Here is a 26,487-nt window from a genome sequence, read left to right on the forward strand (position 1 = left end):
TTATATATTGAATCCATTATTGCACTTTTCTTTTTCCCATCTTAAGGGGTTCTGTTTAGGAATGGTTGGATGGAAGGTAGGGTTGTTGTCAGGTTACAGATCCTGCACAATATCCAAGTTTGTGTCAGTTTTATTTCATGCATGCTGACTCCGCCAAGCAGATTCCGTTGATGCCCCGTTGGCAGGAATTGAAGGAGGGGTTGGGGACAGACTGATGCACAGTTAAAAGTACAGCCTAACTGTGCATCACTCTTTGTCCCCAACCCCTCCTTCAATTCCTGCCAACTGTTCATCAAGGGAATCGTCCCTGTGAATCTGACACACACTGAATAATTATCCCTTTTAAAAACTAGATAAATTCAACAAATTAAATGGCAGATCTACATGTTCATATCACCACAAAGTGACTCGCTATGAGCTTGTGTATATATAAAGTATATTAAAATAATGGTTAAACTGGTTAAAATCTAAAATGACACAGATGCTTTCCTGGTTTTAATGGGTTAACACCCAGATCACTGACAACTGGACACCCTGCACAAGGTGCCCAAGGCCCCATTTAGACTGGCATCCAAATCCAGCCTAAATCAGATCTGTGCCATATCCAGATTGGAATCATATTTGTTTTATGAAGTCTGAATACAGACGAGTCACATGGAATCTTGCACTGGCAGCTTGCAAAGTAACTGTGTTCAATGCGAGGCGGAGCTGTTCCTGACTTCTGCAACAAAATGGAGTATATGTTTTGACATCTGATTTTGTGACTATACCTTGGACATTTTGCAGATTTTTGTGGCTAGCAAGGAACTGTATTTTCTCTCTCTGTACTGATGGAGAGAGGTGACAGGTGCATATTGACAAAATAGTAAGGTGGATTGTAAATTATGGCTGCTATGTAAAGAAATACGTGGTTGGTCTGGTAAACTTCTAAAATGTGTTTTGACTTGTGCCCCAGGATCTGACCTTATCTTGACAGTTAAGGCTTAGTGCTATTTGAATGTTTATAACTTTACAACATGGTCAAGGCACAACAAAACCCCCTTGGCCTTCTGTACACAGAAGTTTAGTGCAGATTTGAAGAAAGAGGAGATTTTCATTCTATTTACCTCAGAATGCACCTAAAAGTGTAGTAAATAGTTTATTTAGGCTGTGCTACAAGTGTTAACTGCATGGGTTGAATGTAAAGACATGCTATGATCAGCTGTTCAGAGGTCAGATACTACAATACTAATATAAATTAGTGGAGTTCAATAGTATAGTACTAGATAAGTGATAGATCATTAAGTCACTTCAGCATGTGGTTGCAGTAATACACTGAAAAAAGGAGAGGTCGCACAGCTCGTAGTCACGATGCAAGTTTTTATTTCCAACGTTTCGGCAAACAAAGTTGCCTTCTTCAGGGAATAACATACAAAAGGTGTGCACCAGATATTTATAAAAGTTGGGACAAAGGGTTAGGGAGTGTCCCTAACCCTTTGTAATACACTGACACTCACTCAAATAGGAAGATGGACAGTTAAGATAGAATCATTCTTAAGAAATGTCATGTGAGGTGAAATCTTTGAAAGATGAAACGGTGTAAAATCAGTGAATCTTTACATTGTATTAGTTATAGAATTAATTAGGGTGCAAGTAATAAGTATATTGCAGGCATAGTTTTGTTAAACAACAATTGATTTGAGTAGTATTTGTAATGATACATGACAGTTTTGGTTGACGCTATATTGTGCTATACTGCTATACTTCAAGACCAGTGAATTGAAATTGGCAAATGGAATGTGTGTCACATGTTTTTTATAACTTTGAGTAACATGATTGATTATTATAATTGTGGGTTGTAAGGGTCACACTGTAACTTCACCACTCAGTTCACACGGGTGTGATTTTTTTAAGTAATGGTTGATGCTCTGTAAGCTATTTTGTATCATCAATATAGATAGTCACCATAGGGAAATATGGACCACAGGCGATGCACTTTTGCTGCTGATGAATAGTGAATTGTACTTTGGTCAAACTTTGTTGTTTTAAATGTGCTCTATAAATGAAGTTGGGTTGGATTGGATAGTGAAGACGCATGCACTCGCAATGCATGGTAGTTTTTTGTCATTAAATGTTGACATTCCAGTGTACATTTTTGGCTAGATGGCCACAGGGAGGATTTCCTGCTGGAAGTGTTCGAAAGGTCTTGGACATGACAGAGTCACATTGTAACACACTTCTAACCATCCAAGTCGCATATAAAACTGTCCAAAACGTCACTTGCAGCGCTACCCTTGCGCCACTGACGTAATTACAGATTTGATTACAGATGTTTCAGAGAATTGCATTTTGATTTACGAGCGGCGTGTAGAGGGTATAATGAAAAGTGAGGTGCGCTCTTATCATACTTCACATTCCGTTCTCAGCCAATCGAATCATCACAAATGGCCAATCACTTTTGGCGTCTTCACTTTTCTGCCCTCACTTTAATATGGACTTTGCTCAGCCAATCAAATCATCGCTATGGGCTGATCAGCCAATCATCAGCCAATGTTTGTGTTCACACAGACCCGGAAAGCTGGGCATAGGAGGAAATAGAGAAACAGAGAAAAGAGAAAAAAAGAGTTCAGCATGTGTTCTACAGTGTAGAGGGCGAGCTGAGATGTACATTTCCCACCGTTATCACTATTTTAACTGAATTTGACTGCAGTCTAAATGCGGCCTCAGTGTCTTATTGTCAAAATTAGTAACATTTGGGATATAAAGCAGAAAGGGTCATCATGACGTAGAGTTTTGTACGAGCTTTATCAGGCAGATCAGAATATGCTGTGGTGCTAGCTACCATAGATATACAGCAAATACAGGACCTAGTCAGATCAGAATATGCTGTGGTGCTAGCTACCATAGATATACAGCAAATACAGGACCTAGTCAAAACTAGAAAACAGTGACAGATTCATGTCATTGTGTGTCCAATGTTTGCTTGTTTATGTTCTAATCTGAACCTGTATGTGTGTGTGTGTGTGTGTGTGTGTACCACCTAGTGGTTAAATCTGTGTCACTGGTATTATCTGGTATCCTACTATTGACATAAACATAAACGTCAGTCCGTCCCTATCCATTTTCCTCCTCAGTGGGTTGACAAATTGATCCCGAATTTTGCACACAGGCATTGACCATTGTCACATGTAGTTGGGGCTGGATGGTGGGTGCTCGAGGCTATAAACATAACGCCATATCCGCATAGTTATTCATTTATGAAACATTGTGATTGTGTGTGTGTGTGGAAATATTGGATATTATATTTGGAAATAGTATTGTAGGAAACGAAAGTTAAAGGGATCTTTACTTGCGACCCATTAAAATGGGTCCCGACCCACTGGAAATACCGGACTACTTTGACACCTTTTGTTTATGTGCTCTTCCTTAATGCTCTTTGGACACCAAATGGCATTGATCACGCCTCCAGGTCTTTAGTTTACTCAAGTTAGGGAATAAGACCTGGTACTAAGACACGCAAAATACAGCCCTGTATCTCTCCTATCCGTATCACCCGGCATCTCAATTTCGGCAATTGTGGAAAAAAGTATCGTCACATTTCTTAAGTAAAAGTATCAATACTGGAATGTAGAAATACTGTTACAAGTAAAAGTCCCCGAATTCAAAAATGTATTGATTAAAAGTACAAAAGTAGAAAGTACTCATTATGCAGTATGTCCCATTTCACAAGTTTTCAAATGTATAAAATGTAATTTCTTTTAAAAATAGAAAGTAAAAAAGGTCACAATGCATCGCGAGCTTGTAGATCGGAATGTATAGGGCTGAAGTGGGTAATAATCAAAATCTACAAAGTAACTCAAGTTTTCAAATAATTGTAGTGGAGTAAAAGTATATTTGCCTCTGAGATGTAGTTGAGTAGAAGTAAAAGTATTTGACAATTGGAAATACTCAACTCAAAATACCTCAACATACCCAGTGAGATGCAATGGACTGCATAATCATATTCAATCAATGTACTGTATAATCATAATGTAGGTTTTATCAAGCTTTGGTGATTTGGATCAGGAAAAAAAAATCTGAAAGTACTGCAAGGTAATATTTACTGTAATGACTCAACACTTCCCAGAGAATTGATAAACAATTGACTTCTAACCTTTGGAAAGTATTTCTGCTGTTATGCAGGCAGCCTTCCTCACTTAAAATAATAAATATCAATGTTATGTTGTCATTATAATCTTTGTGTTTTTCCACTTATTTGGCGGCCCACCCGCAATATCCTACGACCATCCCAGACCACAGGTTGAGTATCACTGTTTTAAAGGCTTACAGTCAAAATGTCCCATGAACTATAATTCATTCAGGAACGATATTTGATTTGATTAGCCCAAGTCACTCCCTGGATTAGTGTGTTTGACAAGATCTGGCACTTTGACAAATGGTACAATAATGTGCCATACTCCTCTTCTATACAGTAGCAGTACATCCTGCAAATTGAATCATGAAGGCCCAACTGCTGAAAAGAAGAATCTTGTGTCTAATGACCTCTGCCTATTTAATTAGCCTGGCCTATATTTCTCAGTGCTGAAATTAATGAATAGGCTTGAGGTAATAACGTTCTTGGCGCTAATGTTTTAATAACCATTAAGGCTATTGTGTATGCTATTGTATTTTAAAGTAATTGCAGTCTGACCATTAAGTTCACTCGACTCAATAAATTGTCACCGTTTAGTTTCTTTTTTACTTTCATTCTGCTGTTGTTGCCAAGTGCCTGTATAAATTCCTTCTATATCCATTTGATCAGAGAGTGCACACTGCAGACTGTAAGTACACTACAGGTATTACACATTTACTGCACACTCATGCACCTGGCTACATACTAAAACCTCATGAATCAGTATTTTATACACTGCTGCAGGATGTCAAGAAAGCGGTTTCAAACCCAATCGGGAAGCACCCATCGACTTCCCTGCTGCCATTCCATGAATACTGCTGCATATACTGTAGTGGCCCGCAGCCAAGCAGTCTACATGATGACACTCCTGCACAGAGAGGAATGTGAAATGCACCTGGACGGGTTCTATGAGGAAGAATGACTGCTTAAAGCTGCCAATCCACCTGTTCCTGTTTGGGACAGGACTGCCCCTGCATGGTCAGGCAGAATAAAACATAGCTGTGCCTCTCTTATCCATTCATTTGTTTGGCTGTCATCTGGCAGCACTGTTGTGCTGCTTTGAACACGTCCAGCCATGGATCTATGTTGCGGAACTAGTGAAGAACGAGACAGCCGCAGAATAAGCAGGGAAATAGAGAATCAAATTCGTCATGATAAAAGGAAAGGAACTCGAGAATTGAAGTTGCTTCTTTTAGGTGAGTCTACCCGAATTAATTTAATAATTATTACTACGCAACACTTTGACAGATCGCAACTCGAATGGGAAGTGTAGATTTCCTTTGTTGTCGGTTAAATTAGTAGAATTAATTGGATTTCTAGAAGGATTAAAAGTTTTTGGCCTTACAGAAATACGCTTCTGACACTGGCAAGTTTTGGCTGTAAAAAGACCATTGTTAAATGGTGAATAACATAATTACAATCATTCTAAAAAAACAGTGTTATTAGATGTATTGCATTTAAAAGTGTTCTCTTTAACGATTACTTTAATGATTATCATTGTTTACCTGTGTGTCACCAGACAAGACAAGTCGCTGCATTCTTTGCATTCATGATAAAGACTCGCAAAACCTGCTGCCAGTTTACCAACCGGTCCACAGTCAATGCACTGTATATAACTATTAAAATACACTATGAAATATATTGTTTTCAAGAAACTCAAGTGAATCATGGCAGAGCTAGAACAGTAGCCTACAGTGCTTTGTGTGGACGGCCCTTTACTTCCCCCAGTTCATCTAAATCACTGACACTGCATAGCATGCTTTCTGTCTGGGCATTTACACATTTTAATAGAAAAAATGTCAGATTAATTAAAGTAGGATTTATTTGTTTATATGAAGATGTAAACAGACTAAACTTGCATGGGAGCCCGTGTATCCACACACTTCAAGAGCTTGCAAATATACTTAAATATAAGTAAATAATGAATCATACACTTATGAATATGTTCTTGCTCACTTAAAGGTGAAGTAAGGGTTCTCACTGTCTCTCCAGCTCTTTAGTATACAAACAATACATTTTCAGGTTGGGATACCATCCAATCAAGAGTGAAAGTGACAGGAAGTTGGAAGTGATGACACACAGAAAAGAAAAATACAAATTTGAAACTGGATTAATATCAAATTGAAGCTGATAAATGAAATATTTTCTCCTGATTGGATCAAATTGGCAACCTGGTGGGTTGGGACAAGGAGACCCATGTTACCGAACAAACACTTGATGGCAATCGAAAGGTTTTGTTATAAGCAAATTAAGTATTACTTACGCTACCATTTTGTTGTGCTGAGACCATGTTCACCTGCAACTGATTGCTGTTCAGATAATTTTCAGTGCCACGTCATAGACATTTCTGCAGTTGGCTTTGATCTCATTGGTCTTATTTTCCCATGCAGGGACGGGTGAGAGTGGGAAGAGCACATTCATCAAACAGATGAGGATCCTTCATGGTGCTGGGTACGATGATGCTGACAAGAAAGGCTTCATTAAGATAGTGCATCAAAACATCATCACGGCCACTCAAGCATTAATGAAGGCCATGAATGAACTTCACATCGACTACGAACAGGAACAGAACATTGTAAGACACTGAACCCTATCTAAATATACCATGTCCACACATGTCGGTCTATTATCTGGTTATAAACTTGCTATTTCAATTCATGTTTTTACATGAATAAATATTGTACTATTTTCACATTAATATTGGAATCACAGTATTATTTGGTGTTCCAATACCATGCTTAAAGGAGAACTTTGTCCATTTTCAACCTTATCTTCATATAAGTTGTTTTTAATGCTCATTTTATGATGGCACAGTTTCTGGCTACTCAATCTCTGTCTGATGGGCTATGGCCAGTTCAGAAACCTTCCTACTAATGACATCAATGGGGATTCCAAGCTAATAGAAAGAAAAAGAAAGTATACAGTATTTATCTTCCTGGAAAGTTAGCATGCTGACATATCTTGTAGACAGATTTCTGAACTGTCCACAGCCTTTGTCTGAGATGCAGAGTGAGTTCACAGAAATTTTATCATAATATGAGCGTTATTGAGGACCAATTATATGAAGATAGATGGTAAAATACACACACACACACACACACACACGTAATGTGACTTGCTACATGCTCCCAGTCAGTTTATTAACATTTTGACCCACAAAGTGTCCTCATCAGAAGGTCATCGCTAAGGACCTACCCACACAGAACGCACATTACATAAAGAGATGCATTTTTATTCAGAATAATGTGATCTCTCCACTGTGAGAAAAGCGGTCAAATATTGTTTTATAGCAGTGGTTCTCAACCAGTGGTCCTTAAAGGGATTCCAGCTGGTCTGGTCCCAAGCTAAATTATGGAGAGTTGGTAAACAAATGGACCCTTTATAGATATTTAACTCTTGACCGTGTAAAATGAATGAATGAGTTTCATTTTACACTCTCAACTTATTAAAGAATTATTGCATTACTTAATTTTCAAGAAGTCTACACAATTAGAGAATGTAGAAGAACTGCTATTTTAATCAACATTGGCCTGTTATCTGTCCTATGGTACGAACATCAATACAGCATTCAATTGTGGTCAAAATCTTATCCGACGATATACGAATATTCTACGTTTTGGATCTGAGAGGCTAAATCTCATCAAATGGTGGTCGTCCGTGACTCAAATGCTGAATAAATGACCTTGATATGAAAAGGGTTGAAAACCACTGTCTTATAGTATTGGCCTATATGATATATTTCAGAAGCATGCAGAGGAGTTAAGACCTGTGGACATAACACAGTTGACCGCTCTGGAACCGTGGCAGGTGGATGCAATCAGAGGGGTGTGGAATGACCCGGGAATTCAAAAGTGTTACAAACGCGGGAGGGAATTCCAATTGGCTGATTCAGCCAAATAGTAAGACAATCATACATCTTAAATATAACCATTTGCATGAACTGTTCATCTGGCAAACCAATGTTTTATAAGCTTAGCCACCAATTAATATTATTTTTTAAATAGGTGTCATCATGAGATATGTTGTGAGCTTAAAGGTATCCTTTTCTTTGCTATTTATCGTGAGGCTACTCATTTCAGTAATTCAGCAATTTTTCGAAGCACTGTATTGATGACATTAAACACTGATGAACAGTTTAGAAGTAAAATGTTTTTTATGGTGTGCCGAGACCACTTTTGTGAGTTTGCTGCCATCTGAATGCAAAACAATCATCTAAAGGGCTATACATTGTGTACCAATCAGTGTGCCAACCTTGAAATGTTGAGATGCAAAGTATTAGTGGTACACAGAAACATCCAGCGATTGGGTTTCCCAAGCTCGGCAGAGCACCTCGGATGATTCTTTTGAACTTGCAAAAGTTTATTAGGGTTTCACTCTCCCTTTTAAACCTTAAAGGGACACTTCACCCTTTTTGCAAAAAAATATATGTTAATGACGTTTAGAAGATTTAGTCCTGGGGGTATTTGTGTGTGTAATATGTGGTTTTAGATATTTTAGATTTTAGCAGTGAGCCCAGTGTCTCTGATGTCGACACTGGGCTCACTTCCTTCCTGGACTACAATTCCCATAATGCTTTGGTTCACTGCTCCTCCTTGTGGATAAGGGGAGGGCTGTCTTACTTAGATAACATGTAGTCCAGGAAGTAAGTGAGCCCAGTGTACATGATATCAGAGACTCTGAGCTCACTGCTAAAATATAAAATATAAAAAAATCACATATTGCACACATAAAGACCACCAGGAAAGTGTTCCTAATCTTCTAAACGTCATTAACATATATGTTTTTGCAAAAGGGGTGAAGTTTTCCTTTAACAAATATGGGATTTTGCTATCTGTAGGTACCCAGCAAGCCAAATGATGTCATGATGACTTTATGATGACGTCCTCCGGTGATGTTAAGACTTCATTCATTTGTCCAGGTCCTGACTGTGCTTGTTGGGTATTAAACCTTTTTCTTCTTAACTTTTCAGCTACTTAGATGACTTGGACAGAATCACGTGCCCAATTTACCTTCCCACCTTGCAGGACATCTTGAGAGTCAGGATTGCCTCCACAGGCATCGTAGAGTACCCCTTTGATATGAAAATTGTCACCTTTCGGTAAGTGGCTTCTCTATTCCAATCATTTTTACACCTACCCTTTGTTTATGTTCTAAATTATCAAAAAGATGGTCATGTACACAACACAGCCATAGCTAATAAAATTCATAATGCATTTAGTTTATATTTAGGTATGCAAATGTACATGCCAGATCTTACTTGAAAAGGAGATCTCTGATAACTAATAATAATAATAAACTCCTCAGGTTTAATAATAAATACAAATCTCCCCTAACAAAATACCAGGCAAAGAGATTTAATGAATTGAATCAATATCCAAGATATGGGAGGAACCTCACGTAATCAGATTCAGACCTTGTGACCCGTTCAAAAACAACAGTGTGTTAGTTAATCCATTTGTTCATCTTGTCGATGGGCACAGAATGGTGGATGTGGGCGGTCAGCGCTCAGAGAGAAGGAAGTGGCTCCACTGCTTTGAGCACGTCACCACCATAATATTCCTGGTGGCCATCAGCGAGTATGACCAGATGCTCCGGGAGTGTGAGACCGAGGTAAGCACTACTCACAAGTAAATGCAATGCAGAAATACTGTTATAAGTAAGTCTGGAATTTACTTGAGTAAAAGTACAAAAGTATTGGTATCAAATGTAAAAGTACAAAAGCATTGGTATCAAAATGTACCTAAAAGTACCAAACGTAGAAAGTACTCATAATGCAGAATGCCCCATTTCACAAGTTTTCAACCGTATAAAATGTATAAAAATAGCAGATCTACAAACTCACAATGCGTCGCATCGTTGTAGATTTTGTGGTTTAAGTAAGATCTTCAACTCTCTCTTAACAGAATCGACTGGAAGAGAGCAAAGCCTTGTTCAAGACCATCATCGATAGCCCATGGTTCCAGGAAACCTCCATCATCCTCTTCCTCAACAAAAAAGACGTGCTAGAAGAGAAAATCAAAACATCCGACTTGGCAACCTACTTCCCAGCATTTCCTGGTAAAACACACTATGCTTTGTATGTGTAAACACCACTTGGGGGTCCATATTCTGGGGCAATCATTAGCCAAAAGTAGCAGATCTTGGTGTAGGCGGGGGAAAGCGGTCAGAGCACCGAGCCAACTCAGGTCCAGTTTACTAAGTCTAGAGCGTGCAAGAGGTTAAGGTTTACTTCAGTAGTTTCCCAGTGTGCAGCTTATATTAATACAAACGGTAGTTCCAAGTTCTGACCAAGTAAGCCGAATGGTTGAAATAGGCTAACCTAGTCGTTTTAAAATGAATATTTTCTAATCACAATACATTTGAATACACCACTGGTTGAAAATATGGCCAGTTGTTCAGCCTTGACCTTACACAGTATGTAAAATCCTCAGTGAATTTTACCATATACTATAACAGTGCTCAAACCGTTTCATGTAAAGGTCATCCAAATTAATGTTGTTGGCAGCGGACCCTCATCTGAAAAGATTTTGAGCCAGGAAGGAACCCCCATAGAATATTGGATTGGATTGCAGATCTACAAGATCACAAAGCGCCGCATCACAGCTCGTTGTGTATTATATATAGGCTTAAAGTGGGTTAATCTTTGATGCTATATTAACACGTTTCGCTGGGGACCCCCTGGAACCTCAAGGACGTTGACCCCACTTTAAGAACCACTGTACTAGAAGCTTCTCCATCAGCTGTGAAGTTTGCAAACGTATAGCTGAAAAAAGTTAAATAGCAGATATAATATCTTAGTTACAACAAGATTGAGCCAAAAGCAAAGTTTTATTCAGTTTGGGAAATCACAATCTCTATTTTTCTCATAAGCTCAGAGTTCAGAAGTTCAGAAGTTGTCTGGATGAATCAACTCCTTGTATTTCCAGAGAAACGGAAATAACGCTCTTGTATAATAACAATATTATACTCAAGAGTGTGCCATTATTGGCACAGTGATGATTTCGGAACTTGGAGCGTGCACCTCGTTCCTGACCACATCACTGCCATAGCAGTAATGACCGTCATATTTCTTAACCCATAAATTAAAACTGGGAAAGCATCTGTGTCATTTTCTAATTATATCATACGTTTTCCAGAAAACTCGTAGGATTTAGAACATTTCTTTAGAACAGATAAATAGCAGATATACAAGCTCACTTCGTGCCACACTGCAAGCTTGTACAGTACATCTGAACATTTTTGAAAATTCTGTTTGGAATTATTTTTATCTCCTGGCACAACACATTGTCAGATGGGGGTCCGCGGCCATATATATAATGCCTAACTACTGATTTAGAAGGCATTTGTAGAATTGGCCTCAGGTGAAAAACTTTAATTAAATGTATTATTGCTTGATTCATTCATAGGCCCCCCGAGAGACGCTGAAGCCGCAAAGGCGTTCATCGCAAAAATGTATGTGGACTACCACGCTGGACACGAGAAAGACCTTTACAGACACTTTACCTGTGCTACTGACACGGAGAACATTAAGGTCGTCTTCAAAGACGTCAAACACACCATCTTAAAAGAGAACTTCAACACTTTTAACCTTGCATAAAGTATAAAGTGATTTGTAACGACGGATGTCTGTTTAGGCTATTACAGTGTTTTACTGGTTGTTCAACTTAATTCCTGCTTACTTTATATATGCCTGAGGCTTGTTCTGGGGAAAACCACCAAGCAGATTATGATCGGTGTGTCAGGTTTGAGATTCCAGTAAATACAGTAGTTAACATGTACATTATAGATGACAAATTAAACCATGGGACGGGCCTGACCATTGTTGACATTCAGAAAAACAATTTGCCTAAATTCTTTCACACATCACTGATCACTTCCTGTTTAGGGAGTACAGACAGTTCGGGAGTAAGTTCCCTTAATCTTGTGTGACATCTTATCACATCAGTGTCAAACTGGTAAAGACTGTACTGCACTAGAATGTGACCCACCCCGTCTCCCTGCCAATTCTGCCATTTTACAGTTAAACGTTCTTCCAGTTTAGGTCGTATTATTTATGCAAGAACTGAGCAGCACATTATGCAATGAACTGTGTGTGTGTGTGTGTGTGTGTGTGTGTGTGTGTGTGTGTGTGTGTGTGTGTGTGTGTGTGTGTGTGTCCCACACACACACACACACACACACACACACACATACAATAAATTAATGTTACTTGACGTGTTGTCCTTTTTTTGGGGGGTGTGAGGGGGTTTGTTGGTGAGATTTAAAATAAATGGAAAAAATTAAAAAGGAAAAGTCAATTTACAACTCAATTCCAAGTGCTTGTCAGGGTGGGGTGTCCCTAATTCAAATATGATCATTTTGGGGAGTCACGGCCTGAAAAAGTTGTGATTGAGAACCACTGAACCAAACAACTTTATGAAGGCTATGTTTTTGATCAAACTGCTAGGCTGCAGAATCAGGTGTGGCCATGCATGCTGCATGATTTATAGTTGCTGTGCAAGAAAGACCTTTGTACCAAACAGTGTAGGCTACGTGTGTGAAGTCAAGAAAGACCTTTGTACCAAACAGTGTAGGCTACGTGTGTGAAGTCAAGTCAAGTGTGATCTTTGTCCAACAGGGCGGACTTTATAGGTAAGTAACAACAAAAAACTACTCAGGATTTCCACCGCTTTGGACGTCCTCATCTCTAAACGATCATGTCAAATTATTAATTAATTAGTTTGCTCTGGGCATGTATGTTGGAGGGTGGAGTTGCTTTTAGTGTAGCCTGCCTTTATAAATGCAGGGTATTGGTATCTCCCCCGCACACTAGCCTACACAAATCAAATCAAACAACTATTATGAATTAATATAGCATAACATAAGCCATATTGTTTTGATGATGACGATAACTGGGGGGAGGGATGGGGTGAGGGAGAAAATAAATGGTATGTTCAAATTGTACTAAATTGTTGAAACCTATTACCAATAAACTATAAAAAAATAAAAATAGCATAAGCCCTATAGCTTTAAAAACAAATTGTTAATGGCATACAATCTCATATGGTGAGGTGTTGTGAACTTAACTTGAAGATTTATAAACATTGTATATGGAGTTTTCAATTTTTATTGCTATATGGATTTATATTTATTTCTATAGCCTAATTTTGTAAAATTGTAAAAAATAGTGATCTTTTTTATGTGGGGAAAAGTGTACTGGAAAAAGTTTTTTGCGACCAAAATGGGTAGATCCATTGGGATACTCGATAGCCGACACTTGACAGCATGTCGCCATGTCGTCCGATCGCGTAATGTGGTCTGTGGACATTTCCATGGTAACGGCGATCTCCACCAAAGCCGCCATCTCTCAGGAAGTCAGGATTGTGGTTAGTGTAGTTATCTCATACTCGAGTTATCTTTATGGCACCGCGAATATTCTTCTGTAGCCCATACTTCCGGCTCAGAAAGTGACCCATCTGTCCTTTCCTTATTTAAATATCATTTGTGTTTTTATTTGTCGTAGCAGATGATGATCGCCCTTATTTGGGCACAACAACACCTCACGTGACCACAAAATGGTGGACTGGACCCTGTGAGCTGTTTATAGCATCACTATCTTACCCGACGCGGCCGGGAGCAGGAAAAAATAACGTTTTATATTGGGCAAGGGGGCTGATAATACATCCATGCTTTGAGAAACAGGAGGACAGATTCCTTGTGCCCCAGCCGTGGTGAGTAGATGGCTTCGATTCCGCGTGGAAATAAAGAACGAGATAGAAGTGTTTGAGATGAGAGAGGGAGGGAGGGAGGAGACTTTCATCAGCACCACTGTGCTGTCCAGAACAGCTCAGCATCCTCCATGGAGAGTAAACCTAAAACAGCTGATTAGGGCCTGTTGTCACAATTATTATTACATCATCGTCTCATCGCAATCTTTTGTTAATCACAATTATTTTTGCACAATCGTCATAATCATTTCCATGTAGAAAAATGTTTATACATTTTTAAACATTTATAGCAGAAAAAAATAGCAGAAATAGCTTCAAGCTCACAACACGTCACATGATGTAAGCATGTGGATCGGCTATTTCTGCTTAAAAAAAGTATAATTAAATGTGTCAGTAATTTCTGTGTATGTTTAAGTTGCTCGTCATATAGCCCTGTGCAAGTTGTGATTATGAAGCCTAAAAAACTAACCGAAATAAAGTGTTCCAACATGGACATATTGATATTGATATTATGTTCCAATGTCCAAAGCCAAAAACACAAATTGTGTAATCGTGTGACAGCCCTACAGCAGATCACTTTATCACTCTCAAATACTGTATGTAGTGTGTCTCCGACTGTGTGCGTGTACACACACACACACACACACACACACACACACACACACACACACACACACACACACACACACACACACATAGAATGAACTCTATGAGCTTGGTGCTTATCTCAAAATTAACACAATTCACTAGCCATTCAAATGAGTTTTTCCATTGCAGTTGCTAAAAATAAATAGCACTCCTATTTTCTTTTATTCACATTTGTGAGCTGAGCACACGTGACGTGACAGCTTGTGGATTTGTGTCTGCTCTGAGGCGAGCGTCTGCGACAGCAATGCCTTTAATTTATGATCCGTCGTTCATACGACAGTGTGTCACTCGCCGAAAACACTCTGATCTATAAGCTCACAATGCGGTCACGGACACGTTGTGAGCTTGTAGATCAGCTCTATATTCTGCGAGGGACGATGTTTGTACGACCAAGTACAAATCATGCTTTTATAGGAGAGGAGGCAGAGAGGATATGAATGGTCTTCTGGTGATGACAGTCCCTCCGATGCCCTTCCCCATCTCCTGCCTCTATCGCTGATTAATGGATGATTACTCATTACTAAGGAAAAGAGTATATTATCAGATGACCCTTAACCTCAAAACAGCTCCTGTCTGTCTCCATCACATCCCTACTCCTAAACTCAATATCTTTTTTCAATCTCATTATTGTACGTCTCAATGAATTGGATACATAGGGCCACAATGGAAAGCTGGCCTCAGGGCTTTTTGTGTTGTGCTTTTAGGACCATTGTATAATGTATAAAGTAGAAGTAAATTAGTCCTACAAAGACTACAGACTGTTGTCAACTACTTTAAGTCACTCTAAATCTTCCAAAAATGACGGAAGACAAAGAAGGCCGAACGTAACTATTGTTTAGTCCGTCCTCAAATGTCATTATGTCACCCGGCTACACTAGTTATTGTGTACGTGGTGATTGGCTTATATGCTTGTTTGGTTAGACGGAGTCATGTGACAGAGCCAATGCAAATACCAGTCAGTCTCTTTGGCTGAAGTCACTCGGAGAGAATGACACAAACAAATTGTGCAATTAAAGGTATATTCAGTGATTTCACTCAAAAAACCTTAGGTTTCGTTTTTGGCTGTGGGACCCAGCCTTTCGTCCAATCAGGATAGAGAGTCAAAAACGAAACCTAAGGTTTTTTGACCCCCAGGGGTTAACTGGGGACAGGGAGGAACTCCTTATATGGCCAGCACACTCTATAGTAGGGAGGATTATCACAACAAAACAAAAAAATAAGTCATATTTGAATTAAGTGAAATCACTGAATATACCTTTAATAATAAGATCATTAGAATATTTTGACACAAAGGCTCGTTGGGAGGTGGATATTGGAGAGGAGATAACTGAGGAGGTTTGGGATACAATTCTACATCGGGTACATGGGTCCTCTGTTTGTGCGAGGCATGCTCTTATTCAATGTAAATTACTACACCGTGTCTACTACACCAAGGCCAGGTTGTCTAGAATATATAACGATGTGTCTCCTGAGTGTGATAGATGTCGGCAGGCTCCCGCAGACCTCATCCATACGTTCTGGCTCTGCCCTTCTCTACACAAATATTGGACCGATATCTTCAATTCCTTATCAAAGATAGTCGGGCAAAGAGTGGAGCCCACACCTTTGGGGGCCCTGTTTGGTGTTTTTCCCTCAATACCGTCGCTCTCCAAACCAGAGAGGGATGTTTTGGCCTTTGTCACTTTGTTAGCGAGGAGACTAATTCTGACCAACTGGAAATCGCCCACTTCCCCTTCTCACACTCATTGGGTTAGGGACACCTTGTACTGTGTAAAACTGGAGAAGATTAGACACTCCTTGAATGGTTCTTCCGATAGGTTTGGGAGGATATGGGGTCCATTCTTTCAATTCATTCAGAATTTGAATCCATCTCTGCTTGGGGATGAGTGAGGTCTGCTGGACTTTTGTTTTAAAAGTAGCTTATACTGTGATTGGATTGTATGGATTGTATTGTATTGGATTATGGATGTATCATGTACCTATGTTTATTTTTATTTTTATATAGGATGTTGTGTACTGTTGTTTTGTCTGTTTTTGTCTGCCTTTTATTTTTCAACTTTTACTGATCTTGTATTTAAGTTTGTCTTGTTTTCTGTTGTCCTTTTTCTTTGGGGTGAAAATTCAATGTGTTTACTCTTTTATGTCATACTTGTGGGGTTTATTTAAGAGAAGTTGTTAATGTTAATTATTCTTTTTCAAACTCTATCTCAATAATGCTTCTGTGAAAAAAACCAATAAACAAAGTTTAAAAAAAAAGTACAATTTATTCAAAACATACTTTTACGTAACTCGCACTACTCGGCCTCTCACTATTGCTTTAATAATTACCATGACTATGAAATGTGTACAGGTATATGCAGAAGTCCCCTTTAGACTAGATGATCTGTTCTCTGACTCTGGCACAAGCAGTTGGTGGTACTTCAGGTCACCTGCACACCTAGGACAACAAATTAGGGAATAGGCATTAGCTATGCATGCATTTTACAGTATATCAATTCTGTATGTTTTGCGATCTGATCTGATCTGGGAGATGACGATGGCACTGGCATGGGATGTTAACCATGTGCAATTGTTTATGTTTCATCCAGATGTGTATATGTCTGGTCTTTGTGATGATATGTGTTTGATCTTGTGCAGGTCTACTGGGTGATGAGGGGATGGACCTGACATCTGAGAGGAAGATGAGCTCTGACGGGGGCGAAGGCAGACCAGGTGAACATGCATACAGTCATTCAAACCCATCGCGGTAGTTCTCAAACCTTTTTGAGGGGCGCTAGCCCCTCCTATGTCCAGCTTTGAGGGTCTGTGTAAACACAAACATTGAAGGCAAAAGTGTGTAAACACAAACATTGAAGACAAATGTGTGTAACTAAGCATAAACATTGAAGGCAAAAATAATGATGGCCAGAATGAGATGATGTATGATGATAAGAGCGTCCATCACTTTACACGGTTGTGATTGTGTGTATAAATGGAATGGAACAAAATGGTTCATTTGGTGACACCTCGATAATGTACAACCCGTAATCGTTAATATAACCATCAGACGTCCACAAATAGATTGTTGTGTTCTATAACGCAGATGTTTGAGCAGGGAGCATCTCAATGGTTGAGAGGTTTGAGAGCAGAAGATAAATTGCGTTTTGATTTTGATGCCATGTTTTTTTTAATTATTAAAAAATAATAATATATATATATATTCTGTCAAATTGAATGTACTGTTTTCGTAGCTCCTCCCACCTCTCTACCCCTGCAAGGAGGCCCTGCCCAGAGAAAGAAACTCTCCGCCCCTCGTATCAGCCTGTCATTGGACCAAAGCGAGGACGACCTTGGGGAAACTCCGGACGACCTCGACATCAATGTGGATGACCTTGACACTCCGGATGAGGGAGATTACCTGGATTATACTGACCATGAAATGGACTGGGAAGGTTGGTCTGTCTGGTCCCCATATATATACATGGATGGTTATACACATATAAATATATAAAATACTATATTAAATAGTTTTGCTTATCCCCATCAATATAGGCCTTGCTGTAAGAAATAATGAATCCCCCACACATCAGTGTGGGGGATTTTAGTTTCCCTGTGAAATCCCAACGTTTACTTCAATCCAGGCCCACCGGCGCCAGCCAATAAGAGTGTGGCTGCGGCGAGGGAGCCCTGTGAACCAATCCCAACGTATTCCACTGAGGAGGAACGCCAGGACAGCAAGCTGTGGAGGACGGTGGTCATCGGAGAGCAGGAGCACCGCATCAACATGAAGAGCATAGAGTCCTACCAGAAGGTCATCTCCCATGGAGGTAGCTAGAGCTTAGATCTACCATCTGCTGCTGCTTTCTATCCAAGTGCAAATCTGTCTTTTTAGTCCCGCATAGACTCAAGTAGACCTCTCTCTCTCATACTAATGAACTAAATAGTTCAAAATACACACAGAAATAAAGCCTTTTGTTTTAGTTTTTGCATGCAAATGTATTATTTTAGCTAGGTGTAATCAGTAGATCAGTGGTTCTCAAAATGGGGTCTGGGGACCCCCAGGGGTCCTTGAGGATGTTCCAGGAGGTCCCCAGCAAAAGTTGTTAATATTGCATCAAAATATTTTTTCTTTTGTCGATTGTCACAATCTTTTGTCGATTGTGAGTTTGAGTGTGTACCGATTTGTGTTATGAATGGAAAAAATCTGCCCCATTATATTAAAAGCGAAAATCTGCCTCATGGTGGCGTTATAACAGGTCATTCTGGAACTTGGGGCAGAGATTCGGAATTGGCATCCAGGGTCTGTGTGTGCACAGTTTCGTAGTGACCGGGACAACAGTGCCGGAGATTAGCTGGTAACGGACAGACACACGGATGGACACACAGGGGCGAAAACATTCTTCTCTGGGGTCCGCCTATGCTTTCTATGGCATAGGCAGCTCCCGGCAGGATCCGCAGGGAGAATCTAGATGCAGCTGCGCGACATTAGACTAAATAATTAGAGCGACAGAGAGAGAGAGAGAGGAGTGTGTGTGCGTACGTATAGTGTGTGCGTGAATTTAACAAAGGTGCAGACGATCAGAAATCAGCAGAGAGTGATCGACGTTTGCGCTACGTATGCCGAATTGAAGTGGACTCGGTCTCAGACTTTTTCTTTCTCCCTGGAAATAAAAACGTCTGTGTTTCCGAGGCTAGCTGGTGGAGACAAAAATCTAAAAAACATCCTAAAAAAAACAAGACCCCAGACCCCGGCCTAATACGTATCAATTTGGGAAATGGAAATGTTTGAGAACTATTGACAACGTCACATGATCAGACTGACTGTTTTGCATTCTTGTTTACATCATCCAGGCTACTATGGAAATGGAGTCAACGCCATCATCGTCTTCGCTGCCTGTTTCCTGCCAGACAGTGACAGAGAGGACTACCATGAAGTGATGGAGAACCTCTTCCTGTAAGACACATACTGTACCACACATTCTGTTAGACACTGGTTCTTAAATTAGGGTCTGGAGACCCCCATGGATCCTTGAAGGGGCGTCCAGGGGGTCCCTGACAAAATGATTAACAGTTTTTAAATATATACAATATACAAATATAACAGCCTTATCTTATATTCTCTTCTCTATATTCGGACGGGGGTCTCCGTGTCTCTTCAGCTCTTTAGCAAGCAGAAAATGCATTTTCAGGTCAGTATGCAAGTTACCCAATCAAAACCTCATACAGGATACAGGAAAAGCAGTGAGCAGAACACATGGAAGTGAAACATTGTAAAATGTAATCTTATAAAGGATTACTCAGATTGTTCACTCGTGGCCTTGTTCACACGTGGCGTGAGTAGTGAACAGTAGTCTTCCCAGGCGGGTGGCTGGTGAGGAATATAGTTACGTTCTCCTTTAGGGATAATGTTCAATCACCCATGGGAGAGACTCTGCTGCTCCTTCATGCGGAAAGGCCAGTTGAGGTGGTTCGGGTATAGTACAGACAGATGCTTCCTGGTATCTCTGTCTGTCTCCCTAGGGAGGTCCGGTGGGCATGTCCCATTGGGAGGAAGACACAAGGCAGAACAAGGACCAGATGGGTCATGGGGGTAGTATATCCAAGCTGGCCTTGGAATGCCTCAGGGTCCCCCAGGATGAACTTTCTTATGTGGCCCGAGACAAGGGATGTCTGGAATTCTCTGCTGGAACTGTTGCCCCCGTGACCCAACTCCGAATAAGCAGTTGAATATGGATGGATCGTGGTTGGATGTATGGATAAATGCAAATGGTAACTCTCTCCTGATTGGATGAAATTGGCATTTGGCAACCCACCTGAAAAATTGTTTTCTGTTTATTAAAGAGCTGGAGAGTTGGGAAGACCCCTAATATTGAACAACTACATAGCAATGATCAGAACCATCAGAATATAGAGCTGTTTAATCTTTTAACAAAAAACCTTGTGTGCTCTTAATCCCACAAAATGCCACATAACATAAGGCGTTACATAAAGAAACTACTTTTTGCTGTAACTAGTAAGCTAACTAGTTACCGTTTCCCATTCAGTAAAGCCATTGTAGTTACTGCACGTGCGTTACCCGCGTTATGTTATGTGATCCAAGTGAAACCGTAAACATTTCCCCCTATTTTCAGATGTGGGTCCATAGTCAAATACAATCTGGGTGTCTCGTGTGTGTGTGTGTGTGTGTGTGTGTGTGTGTGTGTGTGTGTGTGTGTGTGTGTGTGTTGTGTGTGTGTTGTGTGTGTGTGTGTGTGTGTGTGTGTGTGTGTGTGTGTGTGTGTGTGTGTGTGTGTGTGTGTGTGTGTGTGTGTGTGTGCATGTGTGCGTGCATGCGTGCGTGCGTTTGTGAGCATGTGTGCGTGTGTGTGCATGTGTGCAGCTTTGTGATCAGTACACTAGAGCTGATGGTAGCAGAAGACTACATGATTGTCTATCTGAACGGAGCCACGCCCCACAGGAGAATGCCTGGCCTCGGTTGGCTGAAAAAATGCTATCAGATGATTGACAGAAGGTTGGTCCCGTCAAGCCGTTCACTATTTGTTTTATTGATTAGTGATTTAGTGTACAGTACATGACTGTTCAATGTGTAACGTTAATAAAAAACAAACAGCTTCTAACTGTAACTAGACTCATGCTTGAATGTAGTGACAGATTTCCCAAAAGTGTCATATACCCATTTCCTGTTCCTCTTCATATTCCATAGCTTTGTTTGATTGGCACAGCAGAAGATTTGAACAGGAAACGGTCTTCACGTGTTTCCTGTTTTGTGAAATGAATAGCCAAAATAGCCGATCTGCAAGTTCACAGCATAAAGTTTTGTGAGCTGAAGTTCTTTGAGCTTGTTTTTTTAGGCCTGAACTGATAGTACCTCTGATAATAATCAAATTAGACCTCTGTTAATGCTACAGTATAATCTATTATTATTATTATGAATAATATCTAGGCTCAGGAAGAATTTGAAATCGTTCATCATCGTCCACCCATCATGGTTCATCAGGACCATCCTCGCCATCACCAGACCCTTCATCAGGTAACAATGACAATATGCTATAGATTCCGTAACGGGTCTCATGGTCGCAGCCTATGTATTTCCTGTAGGCGGAGACGACACATCTGCGGTTTCCCCCGCACCAAGGCTCTAGTGAATGGAAAAGTGACTGATGTTAGTCTGCCTCAAACGTTACTCTTTTACCTGCTTTTTACTAACACTAACATTACAAAGATGCCCAGAACATTGGGATGAACCTGTGTAGTTAATGGCTGCTCCAACAGTAGTGGCAACATAAAAATAAATAAGAAAAACGGAATGTCAAAATATCTTATCGCAGTGGCTGAGACCAGAGCCATTGAGTAATGGTTGAGACAAAGCAGTGAAAGGTCCTGAGAGATACATAACGTCAGTCTTACCCAATACCCAATCTTTCTGTTTTAGGAACACAAGGCTGCTGTACTTTACCTCATACTAAGCATTAAAGTATATGTGTGTGTGTGTGTGTGTGTGTGTGTGTGTGTGTGTGTGTGTGTGTGTGTGTGTGTGTGTGTGTGTGTGTGTGTGTGTGTGTGTGTGTGTGTGTGTGTCTGTGTGAGTGTGAGTGTGAGTGTGAGTGTGTGTGTGTGTGTGTGTGTGTGTGTGTGTGTGTGTGTGTGTGTGTGTGTGTGTGTGTGTGTGTGTGTGTGTACTTTATGTATCCGGTCACAGCACCAAGTTCAGCAATAAGATAAAATATGTAAACAGCCTGGACGAGCTGCAAGAACTCATCCCCATGGAGTTCATCCATATCCCAGAATGCATCATTAGGTGAGCAGCATCCACCCTACTATCATACCCCCCCCCCCTCCCCCAACTCCCATTGCCTGAGCCCCATATATACTGTCATAAATATGTATAAATGCACCACGTCTCTGTCTGTACGTGTGTACGGCTGTAATGCACGTAACTGGAGAACCGTTCGCCCCACCGACTTCAAATGACACGCGTTCCACACCCCCACAGGGAGTGCAGTGCCCGGTGTCGAGTCGGTCGGACCCACGGTTGTCCAGAACCGCCACAAAAGGCCTCTGCCCGGGCTCTGGACAACACCCCTGCCCATGCTCCATATATGGAGCTGGCCTGTTCTGACATCACAACACTCCATATTTGGGAATGCCTGACACAGAACTCTATATATAGGAATTAAGGAACACGGAGAGACAGATACAGAAATCTCCATATATGGGCATAAAAGGGACACAGACAGATAGGTGGAACGGGTACTCTGAAACGGGTACAATGGGTATTGCATAGCCGGGTGGGGAATGGATCTCCAACTTCCATCGTTACCGACTCTGTGCTCATATGGCATTGTTTTATAGTACAGCAATACTTGTTTTCTATGTACTGTAGTTAGATGTTTTCTATGTAGTACAGCACATAGTTGTTTTCTATGTACTGTAGTACTGTACATAGTTGTTTTCTATGTAGTACAGCACAGACTAGTCCTGTACTGCCCTACAAAGCCAAAGTGCAGTAACTATATTTTTGGAGACATTGAGGTCAAATCATCCTTCATGATCTTGTGGATGAACAATTACTGGTACCTCCTGAACAGATAAACAATTAGTGCGATGTCACTATATACTATACTATACCTGTCACTTGTATACCTATAGTTCACTGGCATTTGTGTCAGTTTGATTCTTTGCGTAGTTACTGCACTTTTGGCTTTATAGGGCAGAGTACATGTTATTTTTGTTTTTTTTTGTTTTTTATTGTACATAATTGTTTTCTCCCTGCACTTTGTAAGTCACGCTGGCCGAGAGCATGATCTGCTAAATGCCTAAGTAGTCAATTATATATTCTTCATGTTGTGTCAACTCTCGCTCCTATAGGCTGGATGAGGAGCTGAAGGAATCAGCGGAGACCTCAAAGTAAGAGTCCACTTTTTCTAGCCCTTCATTACTTCTGTATCTGGACTCCTGGAGACAACCTCCCCCTCCCTGCCCCAGTTTAATTCCTGTCCAGAGCTTCCATTTATCACCTACTGTAGCCCACTTTAAGATCACAGGGTTATTCTGTTGGATGGAGGCCAGCCGGATTTGGCTGCGTTGCCGTTACAGAGACAGGAGAGATAGCGTCTCTATTCTGGGGGGTGAACATTTTATTTGGTGAACATATCTACAAGCTTGCAACACGTCGCAGCCTTGTAGATATTATATATAAGATATTTAGACCTTGTTCAGACTGGTAGCCCAAATTCAGTCATCTGATTTCCTTTACAGATTGGAGTCGGATTGGTTTTATGCAGTCTGATTTATCTGAACAAGAAATGTGATTTAAATCTGATTAGCAAAAATCGGTTTAAAACTTTCCATATGTTTTCTTTTTTTAGGCCAAAAATCTGATTTGGGGTGCCAGTGTAAATGTAACATTTAATAGTGTAGAGAGAAAACAGAAGGGAACCTATTATAGAACCCTGAGGAACTATACGTATATAGAGGGTTTGGGGTGGTTAAAGGTGACCACGCACTGTACAATATCGGCCATCTTAGCGTCGTCTCAGACAACATTTCCACATCATTCAGACTGACGGGGTCAAGGGTACCGTTATAGCCTAGGCTACGATGGATGCGAGAGTGTTAAATAACCAACGCAACGTGTAAAAATAATAATACTTGTTTTTAACATGAAACATTTCATGCTAGAATGTGATAATATATGTTGTTTTAGTGGGCTAACATATTGTTATCTTTTGAAGATTTGACATGTTTCACGGTCAGAATCATGCAGTGTGGAATCATCGTAACATCTTAAATTCTTCTCTCACATTATATTTCATTAAAACCAAGTAACTACTCATTGCTAGGTGATGTTCTGGTGATAATATTACACTAAGATAAATATTTGTACCCTACAATTATTATCTTATATAAATCTTCATTGCTACTAGGGATGAAGATTTATACAGATGACATACTTCATCTTGTGTTGTTCGCTGCATATTTCTCTGCTTGTTTACATGCTCTGTTTGGTCAGATTATTCAGAATTGGTCGATCCCAAACTCTTCAAAAGTGAGTCATAATTTAACTGTCAGAATTCAATTGCAATGTAGTTTCAAGCTTCCAATTGAAAGTTTTGACAGATTTCTGGCTTGAATCTTACATGTGGCATGGCTTAAAATTCCTCTTTAGAAATATAATCACGTCTTTGTAGCTTGCTTCTGTAAATAGCCATTTGAAAGTATGTAGCAAAGTGGCATTACAGTGCTTGCTTAAAGTAAACTAACTTTTGACACTGTACACTAAATGGGCTCTTGAATCAATTGTCACTTGGTCAGTGGCAAAAATAAAGGTGTTTTCTAAGTTGGGTGAACTATGGAACTATTAAAGTTACTGTATCTCAGTCTAACTAATAGATTCTTCACTGACACCAACCCCCATCTTTGTTTTAAAGAATCAATAGTTTCCTGCTGGGACCAGAGCCAACAGCGGGCAAAAAGTACGTATTTTGACACACACACACACACACACACACACACACACACACACACACACACACACACACACACACACACACACACACACACACGGAAGAGAAATGGCTTTATCGTCCTAGCCTGTCATCCATATAATTTATAAACACCCCTTTTAATGTCTGTTTTGTTCTCTCGTCTTCCCTACAGACCAGACCAAGCCAGCGCCAGCAGCTCTTGAAGACCTAAAAGCAGTGGTGGAAGAAGTACTCTGATTTCTTTTACTTAGGTAAAACTAGCAATACCACCATGTAGAAATACTCTGTTACACGTAAACGTCCTGCATTTAAACTTTAACTTGAGTAAAATTTCAAAAGTGTTGGCAATCAAAATATACCAAATTCCAAATTTGTCAGTGTTTCAAAATGGCAGATCTACAAGCTCACAACGCTTAGAGTCGCTTGTAGATCAGCTATTTTTGAAAAGACATAAAATGGTGTATAAAATAGGGCTATATTGGTAAATGTAATAATAAAGTCTACGAAGTAACTTGTAACTACATTTTTCGAATACTTGTAGTGGGGATAAATACTGAAGTAAAGTAAAAGTACCTCAACATTGTACTTAAGAGTAAATGTCTACCACTGCCTAAAATAGTATAAATGTATGGTTCATCTCAATGCTCAACCTTGTTTCAGTACTTCATTGTTTTGTTTTTTGATGGGGATGGAAAGCTACTGTTAATGTTTCTTACTGTTTTTGCTGATGAGACACAGCCTGCGTAATTAGCACTAATAATTAGTTAGTTCTTATACCAGTGGTTCCCGACGCAAATAATTGGTAGAACAATAACATTGTAATGAAAATATACATATAGCATAAAAATAATGTTTAAAATAGTGATACCAATACATATAGGAAGTAGGAAAGTATACGTTCTTAGTTCCATTGCCGGAACACAATCGATTGTTTGATTGATTAAAATAAGCATGCTCTTTAAACGAACGGGTTAAGTGGTCAGATCATGGGTTGGCCGCGAACACTTTCCAGAAAAGGTTGGTTAAACCACTGGCTTAATTAGTATTAAGAATGAACTCTGATACTGTATGAATACTGCAGAGTCTGCTAACTCCAATCTATCAGATCTTATTTAGGTGAAGGTTAGTCTGAACTGAAGCTTGTCCACACATCTACTATGTCTCATCCTTTTTACTATAGAAATACGACACTCATGATTATCAAATTTTACTTAACGATGTCACTCAAATAATATTATTTAATTGTGTTTCTTCTGTCATTGAACACTGGAACATTATGAATACCAATTACAATTCTGTTTGGCTTTTAGGCTTCGTAAATAAAAGGTGCACAGGGCAGAGAATTATGACAAATAACTTACATAATTGAATAACTAACTAAAAATATATATAAATGAATAGTGGAAATGGCAATCTACGCGTTTTGAGCTTGCAGATCTGCTACTTCCACTATTTTTTTAATTGTTTGAGAATATATCAACGTCTTTCAACGTGGAAATGATTATGACGATTATGC

At 39.8% G+C, this 26,487-nt stretch overlaps 2 protein-coding genes across 2 annotated transcripts; both read left to right on the forward strand.

The window, feature by feature from the left end:
- The first annotated feature begins 5,188 nt into the window (after nucleotides 1–5,188).
- Nucleotides 5,189–11,776, forward strand: LOC310879242 (guanine nucleotide-binding protein subunit alpha-14-like). The gene is made up of 7 exons (XM_083793778.1): nucleotides 5,189–5,346; nucleotides 6,541–6,725; nucleotides 7,895–8,049; nucleotides 9,120–9,248; nucleotides 9,631–9,760; nucleotides 10,054–10,207; nucleotides 11,557–11,776. The coding sequence occupies exons 1-7, from the start codon at nucleotides 5,226–5,228 to the stop codon at nucleotides 11,745–11,747; spliced, it is 1,065 nt and encodes a 354-aa protein (XP_083649904.1). The 5' UTR covers nucleotides 5,189–5,225; the 3' UTR covers nucleotides 11,748–11,776.
- A 1,980-nt stretch (nucleotides 11,777–13,756) lies between these two features.
- Nucleotides 13,757–25,324, forward strand: prune2 (prune homolog 2 with BCH domain). The gene is made up of 11 exons (XM_083794176.1): nucleotides 13,757–13,860; nucleotides 17,143–17,217; nucleotides 17,736–17,936; nucleotides 18,126–18,311; nucleotides 19,336–19,438; nucleotides 20,864–20,995; nucleotides 21,428–21,514; nucleotides 22,184–22,282; nucleotides 23,353–23,391; nucleotides 24,915–24,959; nucleotides 25,144–25,324. Exons 2-11 carry the CDS (start codon nucleotides 17,163–17,165, stop codon nucleotides 25,172–25,174), a joined length of 978 nt encoding a protein of 325 aa, XP_083650302.1. The 5' UTR covers nucleotides 13,757–13,860; nucleotides 17,143–17,162; the 3' UTR covers nucleotides 25,175–25,324.
- The last annotated feature ends 1,163 nt before the right edge of the window (nucleotides 25,325–26,487 follow it).

The sequence above is a fragment of the Protomyctophum parallelum genome, assembly GCF_964188405.1.
Source record: "Protomyctophum parallelum genome assembly, chromosome: 21".
NCBI classification, from domain to species: Eukaryota; Metazoa; Chordata; class Actinopteri; order Myctophiformes; family Myctophidae; genus Protomyctophum; species Protomyctophum parallelum.

What these genes read in the sequence shown, in the direction of transcription:
- LOC310879242 (XM_083793778.1), top strand. Translation starts at nt 5,226, where the DNA reads ATGGATCTATGTTGCGGAACTAGTGAAGAACGAGACAGCCGCAGAATA. An exon ending in TTGGCTGATTCAGCCAAATA is followed by an intron (nt 8,050 to 9,119) that starts GTAAGACAATCA and finishes TTAACTTTTCAG; the next exon opens with CTACTTAGATGACTTGGACA. An exon ending in CTACTTCCCAGCATTTCCTG is followed by an intron (nt 10,208 to 11,556) that starts GTAAAACACACT and finishes ATTCATTCATAG; the next exon opens with GCCCCCCGAGAGACGCTGAA.
- prune2 (XM_083794176.1), top strand. Translation starts at nt 17,163, where the DNA reads ATGGACCTGACATCTGAGAGGAAGATGAGCTCTGACGGGGGCGAAGGC. An exon ending in CGGGGGCGAAGGCAGACCAG is followed by an intron (nt 17,218 to 17,735) that starts GTGAACATGCAT and finishes CTGTTTTCGTAG; the next exon opens with CTCCTCCCACCTCTCTACCC. An exon ending in CCATGAAATGGACTGGGAAG is followed by an intron (nt 17,937 to 18,125) that starts GTTGGTCTGTCT and finishes ACTTCAATCCAG; the next exon opens with GCCCACCGGCGCCAGCCAAT.